Genomic DNA, 15563 nt, shown 5'->3' on the forward strand with positions numbered 1-15563 from the left:
AGGAACCAAGGCGGGCTTCTGGATAGACTTTGTTTGTCACACAAATTGTTTTAAATTTTTAGAATTAAATGTCATTGTTTCAAAATTAGGAGATTTTAGATAGAAATCCCAAATTCCTTTTTTCTGGAAGATCTAGCGAGGCCGCCTGCAAATTTTTGTATGAACAGTCGCTGGAGCTGGGTAGCAGCTGCTTCCCTGACAGGAGACCAGCTCGCCGAGGTCCTGACCAGGCCTGCTTCCCTCGTTCCTCATCCCTCCCCGGCCCCTGAGGCCTAGGCATCTGCCCTACCTGTGTAATCCCTACCTGCGCCTGTGTGTCAGGCTGTCCCTTCCATTCCTACCTGCCTCTAGGGTGAGAGGGTACAACTGGAGCTTTATAAATGAGAACTCTCCCAGATATTAAACCTTGAAGTCTTTTCCTTTGTTTTGCTTTCTTTGGAGATTAATTAAATGCATTCACACATTACCATTTTGGCAGGGGAGTGGGGATGCAGTAGATTGATAACGCCTTTTAATAAAACTAAGGGAGCTATTATATAATTTTACAGTTTGAAAATCATCCTAGTTTTCTTCAGCTTTCATATTTTTAGCACTTTTTGTTTGAATTTCACAAAGTCAGATTGAGTGTACATTTTAATGTCTATAAATTTAAGGTGAAAAGTTGTATTTTGTCTTTATTTGTATTTATTTTTCCAATAGTGAGTTCAAATATCTTTTCATTGGTTCATTGGCCATTTGTATTTCTTTTTTTTGAATTATCATATTTTTTATCCATATTTGTATTAGATGACCTTTTCTTATTGATTTATGAAAGATTTGTGGAAATTAAGAATATTAATTACTTGTTACGTGAATTTCAGAGTTTCTTCCCCATTTCGTCCATGTCTTTTAATTTGGTTAATATTTTTTTGGTCATACAGAACTTTTAAATTTTTTGTGTAGTACTTTTAAAGAAACTAAAACTCTGGCAAAGACTCTCTCCATCTTAAGGTTTTGTTTTGTTTTTGTTTTTTTTAATATCCACATATTCAGAACTTGTCAGGTTTAATTTTTATATTTAAATTTTTGATCCACCTGTGACACATTTTTTTCTAAAAAAGAATGAGATAGAAAATCCAGGTTATTATATGTCAAGTGGATCACCTATTACTTTATTATTATTTGCATTGTGAATCATATTTTATCCACTGTTTTAAAACACCACATCATTTATCAAATTCCCTTATATACTGTAGCCTCCTTCTGGAATATTTATTCTGTTTAATTTTTTGTTCATCCATTTATTGGCCAATACCGAAGTATTTTAATTATAATATTGTATTTTAATATATGATAAAACTCATTAGTTCCTTATAAATCTTCATTTTCAGAATTTTATGGTTATTTCATGTTTATTTTATTCCATGAAAGCCTCAGATCATTTTGTCACATTTTAAAAATATACAGGTCATATTTTAGTTGAGAAAAACTTCTGTGCTATTAGAGGAAGAATCAATATCTTTAAAATATTGTATTCTTATCTAAGAATAAAGTTTATCTCAATTTTTTCACATTTTTGGTATCAGGTTTTAAAATGTTTGCCAAAATTCCAAATATTTCATATTTTGTTGGTATTATAGATGGGAAATTATCATACATTATTTCTCTAACTTTTTTTTTTTGATTCTCTGTTTTCTCTTTTTACTAAGGCAGTCATCTTATTAAATCCTTCTAATGCTTCTAATAGCTGCTGTAGATTAGGTTTGATGTTTCAGATCATATAATCGCACGCTTAGCAAAAAAGTGAAAATATGTAGTTTAGTGTAAAAAAAAAAAAACACCATTACACTGAGAAAATAGACAGAATCACAGTGAACGTCCATTGAGTCTCCACCACGACATTTGCGCCCTGGCTCCTGCCAGCATCTGCACTCAGGTACAGGCGTCTCCCTCCCTCCTGAGACTGTAGTTCTAAGACCACGCCCTCCTCATTGATTCTACCTTCTCCCTCCGGCAGAAGAAAACTGTTTTGGCATTCTCACTTTTTTAACATCAATTTTTCCTCTGCTGAGTTCTTTCCATCTACATGGAAACGTGTCATTATTCTTCTGACCTTAAGATGAAGCGGATTTCTCCTGACCCACTTGGTGTAGCTAATGCCCTTCCTCTGCTCCCCTCTACAGCGAGACTCCTGTGTTACCACAGGGCCCCGCTCCCACGCCCCGCCTCCCCATCTCACTTTCATTTCAGAGTGCTGTCTGCCTCCGCTCCACCACCGAAACAGATGTGCACATGGCTGAACCCAGAGGTCAGGTGTCAGTCCTCATCTTTCCTCACTGACCTTCAAAGAAACAAAATCTCAGTCCTCCTCCCACCTCACTGGTTTCTCCTTTTAAATCTTTCTTTCTTTCTTCCTTCCTTCCTTCCTTCCTTCCTTCCTTCCTTCCTTCCTTCCTTCCTTCCTTCCTTCCTTCCTTTCTTTCTTTTTTGCGGGATCCTCTACATCTTCCAAACTCAACACTAGAGTGTGCCAGGGCTTGGTTCCAGGACCTCCATCGTTATCTGTCTTTACTCCCTTGGTGATCTCATCCAGTCTCCTGCTTTTAAGGGCCACTTACAGGCGGACGACTCCAGTGTACGTCTCTCCCCTGAATTCCAAGTATCATTGACATTTAGCAGACATTTCAAACTTAACTTGTCCAAAATTAAACTACTGACCTAACTACTCTTTCTCCCCCCAAATCTTTCTCAGGTACAGCTTCCATCCTCTCAATTACCCAGAACCTGAGAAGTTTTCATCACCTCTCTCTGCCTCTACACTCTGCCTTATTCCTTCTAACTGGTCCCTCAGCTTCCACCCTGACCCCCTACAGTGGTTGAAATCCGATCTTGTCATTCCTCTGTTCCCAAATACCCTAATGGCTTCCCATTTTCCCCAGAGTAAAAGCCAAAGTTCACGCGATATCTACAATGACGCCTTTGTACCCTGGTCCCCTGTTACCTGTCTGGCTTCATTTGCCACCACTCTCTGCTTGCTCACTCCACACCAGCCACACGGGCCTCCTGGAACGTGGCAGAAATGATCCCACCTGGGAGCCTTGGCACCTGCTTTCCCCTGTGCCTGGATCCCTCTCCCTTCACGTTCACGTGATTCACTCCTCAAAGGTAATCTGAGGGAGGCTTCTGTGGCCACCTTGCTTAAACTGTAAATCTGCCCCCATCTCCGCTCCTTTCCCTGACTTACGGTATTTCACCTGCAGCTCTTATCACATCTTCTACCTTAGTAGATAGATAGTAATATTTTTAAATTTCATTTATTATCTGTCACCCACAATCATAATCCTTTGAAGATAAGGTATACAGATGTAGATATAAATAGTTGGTTTTTATACTCCTTCACTCTTTCATATAGAATAGTAGCTGGCACATAGTGGATTCTCAATAAATATCTGCTAAATTTTGAATAGGATAGTAATAGTAATATTTATTTTGTAGGGACAAAAAGAACGAAATAGAAATATTGGTCAAGAACAGTATGAAAGGCATATGGGGATAAATCTGAGTAAAAACGTTTTAAAGTTCTTATATTGATCTGGAGAGAATTAAGATTTAAACTTAGAATTGATTAGATATACACGTGAAAAAGTGGAGGGTAAAAAACAACAAAGAAAAGCATTAAACCACTTAAAACATGGTTAAAAAGGAGAAAGAATAGTAGAAAGAGCAGGAAATAATAGAAAACAAAAAGTAAGATGATAAAAGTCTGAACATATCGTAATCACAACAAACTTAAATGGACTAAACCCACCCTTTAAAGGTTAGAGATTTTCTGACTACATACAACATTTAAAACCAATGAAACATAGCTGAATGTCCTTTAAAAGAAGCAAATCTGAAACTTAGGGATACAGAAAGGGTCACATCAAAGGAAAGTTAAATGATCTACCCTCAAAAGCTCTAGTAATACAAAACAAACATCACTCTAAGGGAAAGTTAAGGTCACCTCATGAGAGCAAATGGTTCAATGCACCTGGAATATACAACCCTAAAGTTGAGGGCCCTAAATAAAAAAAAAGTCTGAGTATATCTGAAGAGTAGAATGTAGGAGAAATAAAAGAAGAATATGTAAAAATGTTATAGGACATCTTAATTCATGACCTATGTTTAAATGTTTTTTTTTTTTTTTTTAAACTGTGTGTCAGCTAGATTTGGGTATTTCTTTTCTTTTCCTACATTATAATCTTCAGGTCTAAATAATTTAAATAATCCTTATAAAACCTATTTGAAAAATCTATGCCAAAGTCTGTGTAGAGCGGGCATGTTCATAGGCACGTGTCATTCCCACCTTTTCTTTGACAGGGCGCAGGCTCAGAAAAGGCATGCCAGCAGCGCACCAGCATTCGGCGGCCTCGCGGTCAGAGGCTGCAGCCCTCACCTGGATGTTGAGCTGCTTGTCGTGCAGGGCTCTCTGCAGCTCCAGGAGGCTCCCCTTGAGGGTTCTCAGCTTCGCTGCCAGCTGCTCGGCCTCGTCTTTTCTGCGAGCCTTGCCCTCCAGAAGCAGGTTGTCGTTGTGGACCGAGAGCTCCGATAAGGCCACCACCTTCTGCTCAATTTCCACCAGCATGTTCTGGGGCAACAGAAATAAGGATGACATTCACACACTCTGGCAGCCTCTGCAAAGACTGTTTCTCACAGCGAAACACAACACTTCCGCAAGTCTTCCACCAGAAGAACACGCCTTCACGGGTTTTTTCCTTAGTTTTCCTATAGCCTTGAAGAATAGCACACGGGTTTTTGAAAATTCCTTGAGCATCTTAATTTTTCTCTTATTTAAGATTAGCTATTATATAATGAAAATCAAATTGGAAAAAAACACATGAAAGCCCACTTTACATAACCAACAGATAAGGAGAACAGACCACGCCTTAGTGTTATCTCATTATTACAATTATTTTATTATATTCCTGTTAGATTGTGATGCTTATGGCTAGTAATACTAAAGGCTTCGCACGATCAAAACTTTTCTTGTTAATTTTCAAAGGATTCTTTTTCAAAACATTGCTTCCTTACGTAGACTTTTTATTTTTCTGATCGTTGCTCTTATTTCTCTTTATTTATTTACTTACTGTGTTTCTTCCGTGACGTATTTTTAACCTTACATTTCTGAAAGTCTCTCTAAGAATTTTACTTTCACTTTCTGCGACAACTCTCTAGTGCTGCAAGTTTTCTACTTAAATGGAGGCTAATCCAGAGAAGAAGCAAAATCATCTCCCTTCTTTAAGGCAAGACTTAAAACAAAAACTAAAACAAAACAAATCAAAAAACCCAACAACAAAAAAAATCTAGCAAAACAAATAACACCTGTTTTATTTTCTACAGAAATTATTCTCTTTTTATATTCCTTTCCTCTGAACATTTTCAAATGTACTTTCTAATCTATTGAGTAATTTTCAACCAAGTAATTTATTAATGAGAAAATATATTTTATTTCCCTGTACAAAACCAGAACTACTGACATGAACTTCTAAGAAGTAGATTTAATCCAAAAAACGAGAAGTAAATGGAAAAGTAAAATTTTTAATGAAATAGGATTTAAAGGATGATATCCTGAGGATTATTTTGGGGAAATTAAAATAATTTTGTGCAGGACTGACTTTTGCATTAGGCATAGCTGGCCTAGTGCTGAGGGTACATAATATTTTTGGGGGGCCCAAGAAATGTCTTAACTGTAATTTCTTTTAAAATCAGAAGGAAAACATGAATATAATAATAATGAATCTACTCTGGATCATATTAGACTTTGTATCAAAGCAATTATAAAATAAAATGTAATTTTTAGTATTTTTATAGAAGGAGGAGTCCATGAAAGCAAAGCTCTCAGGGCCCCAAAAGTCATAATGTGGCCCTGATTAAGTGTAAAAGCCATACTTATCATTATCTAACTGGCTTTGGATTGACAGAGGAAATGTGGTGTACTTGTGTAATTCTGTATGCTTCTAGTTTCTAAAAATATTGTAAAAATACTTTGTAAAAATCCTGAAATATATTATCTGAAGTATGGACTTTATGCCTAACTATAAAAATAGAGATATCTAAAACAGGGAGATGTGGGAGTAATGATAAAACATTTTGAAATGCTAGTGCATGTGGTAATTTCAAGTGTGAGAAGGAAATGCTAAAAATAGATGTCTCTTTTCAACAAGCAACTTTAGAAAAGATAATATAAAGAACAAAACAATAGCAGGTGTTTCTCGATTGTCTACCATCAAGGCAGACCATAATAGTGCCGTGAATATATGTAAGTTGCCCAAAGAATTTGAAAATCCCAACTGTAATGATCATTATTACACGAAACGTCAAATCATACAAAGAATGACCAAAATGGCATACTACATATTAAGAAAAAAAATAGTGTTCATTAATTGAATGGTTTTTGCACATTTCTTTTGATGCCAAATGGGATAAATATGAAGCCATGCTTCCTGATATTTAACCCTGAAGATTAGGTGGGGTTTTCTAGAGACTTACCAGTTAGTTAGTTGCGTGACGTCTAATACGTTCATCATCAATGAAATTTGATGATTGGCACATGGGAGTTCATTATCTGTTCTCTAGACTTACATGTGTGTTCAAAGTTTTCCATAACCAAGAGGTAAGAAAATAATATTACAATAAAAATCTTAATGCCAACACTCCTGACATTAATTCCTAGAGACCTCACATCAGAGAAAGGAAATTCTCTGCTCCCAAAGGCAACCTCCCTGTGTTTAGTCTGTCTGCCTAGAACTGACTGTTTTTCCAAGTTTTCCAAAAAAGCATATCAGAATTTGAACCAAAATGGCAACAGAGCACCTAGGACACTTTCTGGTGTATTTACCCACAGTCTGATTCTCTGATGCTAATTCTTCTCATTGGCTTTTAGCCTCTGTTTATAGACACTACAAGTGTTTTTGTATCTATAGTCTTTTTAAAAATGTCCCTTAGGAAGTTAAAGATTTTCTAAAGATTAGACATTATTGGTAAATTTTTTCAAAAGACTAGGTTCAAGATTGGATTTCATTTAAGTTTTTATAAGGTATTATTTTTCTATTCTCTAAACATGTAAAGTATATAGGTTGTGAAAAATCCTATATCTATACCACGCCTTTCTTATTACGTTTTCTGTGTGTTTTTACACTTAAAACCATGCTTTGTGATTCGACATATTCCTTCAAGACCATTTTCATACCTGGCAGTCCACCAGCTGGGCATCCATGTCCATGGGCTCCTCGGGCGTACCCAGTGCTAGGTCCAGAGTGGCCTTAGTGCTTAACAGCCAGTGGTCCAGCTCATCGACTTCAGAGCGATACCTCTGCAGGGCCTGCTCCTGTCTCTGCTCCTCCAGCTGATCATTTAACTTCTCCTAATGAGTTAAGCAGAATGTAACATAGATCACCCGAGGGTAAAATTATTAGACTTCAACACAACAGACCAGTGGTTCTCAGCTCTGGCTGCACATCAGAACAAACCGTGAAATAATACTTATGCTTGGGCTGCCTACCAGAACAGAATTTCTGGAGGCGAGTCTCAAGATTAGTATTTTTTAAATCTTATGATTTTAATGTGCACCTAGAATTGAAACGTTCTTAAGGGATAGCTGCACGACCAGGAAGATCATATGAATGGATGGAAGTCAATCAAAGATTAGAACAAAATGATGGCATGAGACAGCTGGTAAATGGCAGCAGGTACTTGACCTCATGCTGGGGAAACTGTAGGGAGCGGTGGGGACTGCGGTAAACTGAAGGACATACGGTCCACCTAAAAAGGCAGCATGATGCAGTGTAAGGCAATTCATTCCTGCAAGAAGGGGTGGCCTGGCGTTACTGGTTTCTTGTGAAGACAGAAATTCAAAGTTTTTGTTTAGATCTCTGGAATTTTTTCAATGATGGCAAATAATATACATTTTTTTAAAAAAATCCAGGCCAATCAGTTTATTTTGAAACTCTATACGGGTTTTATAATTAGGGACAATATTATAAATTAAAATTTTAATTCTTAAGGTACTCTAAATATCTTAAAATTTAGCTTATGAATAATTTACTATTTTTAAAATCAAACTTTTAAAAAAATAGCTAAAAATAGAGACTAAACAGAGCAGACGCGTTGGTTTTAGATTTCTCCCAAACAAGAAATAGACAAATATATGATTTGACTTATCGTGTAAGAGGCACAATACGAAAAGCCCACACACCCAACAACGGGACCATGGTTAATTGAATTATGCTATAACCAGTAGCTAAATAAAATGATACTAATGAGAAATGTATCAGGAACTGCTTATGTCCCAGAGAAGCTGCTAGACAAGGAAAGAGACACGCCAAAGGCCTTGATGGAGTCTCCAGTCTGACATCATATATATGTAGGGCCAAGAATGATGAGAGAAGAAAGAAAAAGGAAAATAATGTATTTTTAACACAAAAGTTATTGTTACCAAAATTGTGCTCTCGATTAAATAACATTAATGGCAAGTAACACGAGATCTGGAGTCGCCAGAATAAATTTTCATGAACCAGGTTACTCGCGCTGGCTGCCAGCAAACAAGTATTCATTGACTCGTCACAGCGCCAGTAACGCTATTCACAAAATTCCCTCGGACACAGCAGACCATTGTGCAAACCTTCCACAATTACTCCTCACAAGGCTCGTGCCCACCAAGTATTTGCTTTCCGCATTCTCAAGGTGTCATGCTGAAAAGAGGCAGAAAGGGGAGAAAAGCATTCCCGGCTCCAGGCTGACAGGGCTGTGCTCACGACACCCTCCTGAGACACGACACCGGCTTCTTTTGAGTGGGGAAACGATAAAAATGCAGGTCACGAAGGAACCCAGATGTGTCAGCACGACTGCCCGAGCCAGTGCGGACGTGAGGGGTGGCCTCAGAGCGAGCTGCTCGCTTACCTCCAAGAGCTGTTGCTTTCCGGACGCTTTCATCTTGATGGTGGACATGCGCTCTGCTAAGACGGTGAGTGTGGACTGCAGGGCCAGCTGCCCCGCAGGGTCGGACTCTGGGGACCCGGACACCAGCTCGTGGGCGAGGGAGGACTGGAGCTCACTGATTTCGTCTTGAAGCATGAGAATCTCATCCATCAGGGCCTGCGGAAAAGCCTGGAATCACACTCACGTATGTATTTCTTTGGACTGAGAAAGCCTGTCACTCGCTGAATGTCACATTAGTAAAGATACTCCACTGGAAAGCCATTTAACCGGCAAATAGGGGGCCCATTAACCTAAGTTTCACGATGAAAGTACCAGATAAAACGTCGGAAAATTTCTGACTTCGAAACCATTTGTGGCGCTGCCTTAGATAAATTTGAAAGAGTTGATTAATCTTTCTGGTTTTCATCCACAATCCGAGGAGGGTATGCTTAATTATGTCTGAGTCCACAAGTCTATGTTGAAAATAAAACTCATCACTTTCTCTCCCGACGTGACTCTCCCCCAGATTTCCCCAAGCTTGAGACAGCAGTGCGTTTTAATCCAAAACTCATACCAGACGGTGAAATCTGTCACCTGTTTATCTCTCATCACCCTCCCCTCGTTTTCCTCCTTTGCTTCTCAACCTAAAATTGAAGTCTCTCAGGGCTAACCCCCAGGCCCTCTTTTCTCTCTGCACAGACCCTCCCAGGTGACGCCGGCCAAGGCTTTAAATGATTTCTAGCGGTGAACCCTCCCAAAGGTACGTTCCTAACCCTGACACCTGGCCCTGAATTTCAGCCTCGTATGTTCGACTTACATGTTTCGCGGGTATCTCCATCTTAGTCTGTATAAAGCCTGCTTCCTCCCCTGCCTTCCCCACCTCAGGAAAAGGAACCGCCCTAGGACTCATTAGTCACACTTTCCTTCACTTGCCAAATCCCATCCAACACCAAACGCAATTGCTTTAATCTCCAAAATACATCCTGTATATCTACGTCTCTCCTCTGCCCCTTTACATTAATGGTCGACTGTTGGGCCTACCTGCTTCTCCAGTCTACTCTTCACTAAGTAATTAGAGTGAACTCTGATTATTTATTTATTTATGTTTTTAGAGTGAGCTTTTAAACAGGTAAATCATATCCTCTCGCTCCCATGCTTTAAAATACGTTGTGGTTTATTGCTTCTAAAATAAAGTCCAAACTCCTTACCAGCCCTGTACGGTCTCACCCCTGCCTGCCTCTCGGACTATATCCCTTCTCGCTGGCTACACATCCTCTGCCTTCTTGAGTTACTCCAGGACTCTCAGAAGTTTCTGGAAAATGGCACCCCATTTTCCTGATCAACAACTTTATTACAATTACGCATGGTTTCTATTTCTCATTTTTTTGTGTGTTTTATGACTTGCCCTTTAGCCGAAGGCTTGACAGGAGAAATTCTTATTTCGGATTTAATTGGTGTATTAGAAAAACAGGCCTGACAGTAGGAAGGGTAACCATGACTTCAAGTAAAGAAACATTGGCTTTGTATTTGCCAGTATTTTATGGGTTCTAATGTCGCCCTATTTCCATAATTGCCACCTCTTCCATAGGACCGTAGGCTTCACTGTAAGTGCGGTGCCTTCTCGGAGTGGGCTCTCAATAAATATTTTAAAGACAAAACAACAAAAAAATCCTTCTCTTTCCCCAATATCAAGTGTAATCACATTTAATTAATTTCTTAAATAAACTGTTATACTTGCATTATTACACACACCTAGAAAAGTGCACAGACTAAACGTACAGCCCTGTGAATCCTTACAGACTGCATGGCTGACCACGCTCTTGCCACCCAGATCACGAAACACACGGCCAGGACCCCACGAGCCCCCTGAACCCCCTCCCAGTTCCTACCGCCCTTTTTCTCATAGATGACTGTGGCATTGGCTGATAACGTCACCGATTACTTCCGCCTGTTTTTGAGGTCTCCACAAATGGAGTCCTACCTGACGCACTGTTTCATGTCCGGCTTCTCTCACCCCGTCACGATCGCGAAGGCCTCTCGTGTTGCTGCATGTAGACAGCTGAACGTTTTCATTGCTGTGGCCTATTCCAAGGTCACGTGATCTGCAGATCTTTTCTATTTAAGCCTTTCTAGTGGGTTCCTCGTAGTAATCTCATTGTAGTTTTAATTTGCATTTTCTCAATGACTAATGAGATTGAGCACTTTTTCCTATGCGCATTGGTCATCTGGATATCTTCCTTTGTGACTGCCTGCTAAACATCTTTTGCCCATTTCTGTTAGAGTCTTCCTTTTTCTTATGGATGTGTGGAGTCATTTATTTATTCTGGATCAGAGTGTCTGTGTTTCTTTTGGTTCTGTGTATTGAAAATGTCTGTTCCCATTTTGTGACATGGTGTGTCCCTTAATGGAAAAAGGCTTGTTTAATGGTGCCTTTTGATAAACGGAAGTCTTAATTTTATTGTAGACTAACGTATCAGCATTTTCCTCTATTGGAAAAGTTAGGGCTTTTAGTGTCCTATTTAAGAGATCCTTCCCTTGCATATATTCTCACATGTTATCTTCCAGAAGAATGCTATTCAAAGGATTGCCCAGGAAATGGTATTAGTCTGCAAAATGTCTGTCACCAGTTCATGATGAGATAAAGATATTGTGGGTAAATGTCAAGAAACTCTTACAGTAACTTGATATCAGCATGCTATCCAAGCAGTATTTTATTTTATTTTACTAAAATACTGGTCTGTGCTGGATTAGAAATTAAAAAAAAAAATGTTTAAAAAAGACTGTTCACCACAGATAGTTTGAGTAGCTGTTTTAAAACTTTTTTTTAACTTAACAGTTAGATCTACAATCCACCTGAACTTAAATTTTGTGTCCAATAGAGGTAGGGGTCAAAATTTTTATTGTATGGACATCCAATTGACCCTGCTTTATTAAAAATATTTTTATTCAGTGTTGTACACTTGACCTAAGTCTAGTGTCTGTGGAGGTCGAGTGGGCTTCTGGCTTCTGATTCTGCTCCATTGACCCGCTTGGCTGTCTGTGCCAATGCCCCCTCTCACGATGACCATAGTTTTATAAGTCTCACTCTCTGGTAAGATCCATCCTTCAACTTTATTCATCTACATCAAGGTTGTCTTGGCTGTTCCTGACCTTTGCCCTTTCCAATATACATCTTCTCATACATTTGCGATGTAGCTTGTCAATAGATTTAGATTTAGCTTGTCAATATCCACCAAAAAACTTCCTGAGATATTTTAATGGGATTGTAATGAATTTACAGACTGATCTTGTTTGTTATGCATTCAAAATGCTTTTTGTCCAGTACATTATTATCTATTACTTTATAATCATTTTTGGTACTTGATTGACAAAAACTGTAAAATTCAGATATTTTGGCCTGTTTAATTTGAAGTCCTCTTCAGATCTACACTAACCTCATGGTGGCTCTTTCTGCATCGACCCTCTGCACAAACAAGAAGAGCCCCTCACTGTTTCACACCGTGTTTATTGTCATTCTGTCCTCCGTGCCCTTCCTCACACGTTCATGCGTACAGTACCCCCACCCGCTCCTGCTGCCATTCCAAATTTCCAAAACCCGTGTCTTCCGAAAGACCTGCTAGAGTCTCCTTTTATCTCCTTTCCGCCACTGTAGCCCACAATCACATTGCATTTTTTTTTGTACAATGTTAGTAATTCGCTCCACCCCTAAAGCATGAAAAAGTTTGTCTTTAAAAATAAAAAATGGTCTAGCAGTCAAATATGTCTTCGCCCATAACTGTCTCAGCTGGTGGCCAGCTGCTTCCCTATCACGTCTGACTCAAAAATAAGGAAAGGAAGACAAAACGCAAGTCTTTTTGACTTGTGGTTACAAGGAGGGTGTGGGCATGACACTTACGTGGTTTAGAGAACTAGAACTACCTTGGGTTTCTCTAAAATGACTCAAGTCTGAGAAGAACATGTCGAGTTTGTGTCTGGTTCAACACCAAAGGTAAACTTGAATTTCCCTGTGACTTTCGGAACTATCTGTGTCAGCATGGTTTGCTTCTAATGTTGAGTTGTTATACATATTACACAAACATAAGCAAAAAATAGCCTCAGGGCTCTGCCTATTATCTGTCCTTGGCCTTAGCGTGGTAAAGACAACATCATGCCCACAAAACGTTAGCTGCCCATAACAAACGTCCCCACCACAGAGGGCTCGTTCAGAACAATGGCCACAAGGCAGCCTATGAACAGCATTAATGTCTTAAACTTAAATCTACTGCACATTTTAGAGAGGCTAACAAGAAAGGCATGGTGCTCCACTTAAATTCCGTAGATGTCGATAAGTGTTTAGAAGAAAAATGGAGGCATTAGTTTAGCTCTTTAAAGAAACACATATACCTCCAAGAGAGTGTTGGGAAAGAAAGCATAATGGAAGTGTTTCTATTAATTTTTTAGGAACTATAAAAAACATACTGGACTCTCTCACTCATATTCAATTGGAATTTAGAAACAGTGATGCTACAATAGTGCTCGGAATTTTTTAAGTACCATTCCAGAAGCCAAGAACCAATTTAGACATTGTGATGCCATTAGCTTTTCATGTGGGCAGCTTTTCAGAATTTGGAGAACTTAGGTGCAGACAGCAGAAGTTAGCAAAAGGAGGTCAGATGGAAAATGTTAGATTTGTGATTACATAAGAAATGCATTATTTATACTTTCCCTCTCACTAGAGCATTATATAATTGTTAAGCTCAAATAACGGTAATCATCCCTGAATTAGCTACATTTCCTCATTGCTGTAATTGTTAGCATTACCACACCCAGCTTAGTAAGGGACAAAAGGTCACGTGGCTGGCTTTAATTACAAGAAAAGTCACAGATTCGTTTTGAATTTATAATACTTAGCATCAAATTGCAAGTTTGAGTTTTCTCTATTAAATCCTTTGAATACAATAATACTTTGCTCTACGTTCAGCTCATATGTGTTTTCATACTAAATGACTGAGAGGCAGGGTGTGGTCATGAGTGGGAGCTAATTTGCATCTTTAATTAGGAATTTTAGAATGTCTGGGAAGATCCTGTTTTCCTGGAGATCCTAAATCCTCTGAGACCCAGTAAAGGGTCTTTGGGAGCTGTGGTCACCTGGGACACAAGAATGATGAGCTTTGAACAAAAGTAGAGGGGACCCCAAAGTAGAGAGAGTCATACTATGTAAGTCATACTATGACTCCAGAAACATGGGTGGCTGACAATCTGCACGACTAACACTCAAATTCGCCCTATTCCAGCCTTTGGATAACTTACACCAATTCCCTTTGGAAGCTTAAAGGGAGCTGTAATGGAAAGGGGGGACGCTCTCCTGCCCCTCCAGGGACAATGAAGCACAGGTGGGTGTGGTGGGGTCGGAGGAAAGGGACAGCAGAACAGACAGAGCCCCAAGGAGCACACTGCAGCTACCTGACAGCCCCTTGAGATGACAATGAGGTACCTGTTGACAATTAGACAATCAGAGTATCAATTAAAGAGGACCCTGTTAGTCAGAAGAAAACTGCATTGTAACAGTCCGCTGAGTCTCCGAGTGCCCTCGAGATTGGTTTCATCAGGGTAAACAAAGGTTAATTTTAACTTTATATTTTTATAGCACCCTCCCCCAAACCAGACTGACTATGGGTGATTCTGGGACAGCAGAAAACCCACAGAAGATAGGTTTCCAAAACGAGGCCTAAAATGGATGTTACGCACTTCGATTTTTACCTTAGTGTCAAAACAAAAGTGTCAAAAACCTGAAATCACTATTTCTCAATATGTTGTCTCTAGATAAAACATTCTTATTTTTGTGTCATACTGCAAGGTCTTATACTGTAAGAGAATGCAATTTTATTTTAGACTACACTTATAAACAAGCAATGTATTCCCAGGTTCTCCAGGGTATAAACAAGCAATGTATTCCCAGGTTCTCCAGGGTTCCAAAACTATATAAATGTAAAGTAGCAGAAAGATAAGGCATAGAGTTTCTCTTTTAAACTGTCCCATATTTGATAGATATACATATCACATTATGCTTTTATAGGTCTTAATTTGCATCTAAAAATACTTTTCTTCTGCCTTTTATAGGATTGTCACATGCTCCTGAGTTCGGGTTGGGCACAGGCAGCATTTCCCCATGTCATGGTGACTGAATAAATGATTGCATACCTTAACACTTCTGCACCTCAGTTATATCCGATTGCGCGTTAACAGTACACCTAATAATATTGCTAAAGCATTAACCAGATTTTAATATATGCAATTCCTTATCATGCATTTTAAATAGATGCATTTTTAACAATACTTTTCTGAGGTAGGTTAATGTAATCACATCTGCTTCTTTTGCAAAGCTATGCTTTGCCTAGTTTATATAACCTTTTAAGAAATGATTCAAGTCAGAGACAATCACAAGATGATAATTTAGAACCCCTTGTTCTCTAACTGCCTCTTTGCCCACTAAAATCCGAGACTTATTCTCTTAAGTGATAATGAGGAGGTGCTGGGCGTACACTGGCTGTTTCTTAAAACAATACCCAAAGTACCCAGAGAAGGTAGATGCCAGGAATATTTTCTTATAACAATGGTTTGTAACAAAATAAAAATAATGTGGCAACTAT

General features: G+C 38.9%; 1 protein-coding gene across 16 annotated transcripts in view; it reads right to left on the reverse strand.

Annotated features, from left to right (window-relative positions):
• SYNE1 (spectrin repeat containing nuclear envelope protein 1) overlaps window positions 1-15563 on the reverse strand; it is a 387933-nt gene that overhangs the window by 115449 nt on the left and 256921 nt on the right. For 14 of the 16 annotated variants that reach the window (XM_036222821.1, XM_036222818.1, XM_036222811.1 and 11 more), the window contains 3 exons: window positions 8917-9111; window positions 7208-7381; window positions 4415-4606 (listed from right to left, as the gene is read on the reverse strand). In XM_036222821.1, coding sequence (XP_036078714.1) covers window positions 4415-4606; window positions 7208-7381; window positions 8917-9111 — 561 coding nt within the window. Of the gene's footprint in view, window positions 1-4414; window positions 4607-7207; window positions 7382-8916; window positions 9112-15563 lie in introns of those variants that run through there. The other 2 variants (XM_036222839.1, XM_036222837.1) reach the window with 2 other exon arrangements.

The sequence above is a fragment of the Rousettus aegyptiacus genome, unplaced genomic scaffold (assembly GCF_014176215.1).
Source record: "Rousettus aegyptiacus isolate mRouAeg1 unplaced genomic scaffold, mRouAeg1.p scaffold_m13_p_1, whole genome shotgun sequence".
Taxonomy (NCBI): domain Eukaryota; kingdom Metazoa; phylum Chordata; class Mammalia; order Chiroptera; family Pteropodidae; genus Rousettus; species Rousettus aegyptiacus.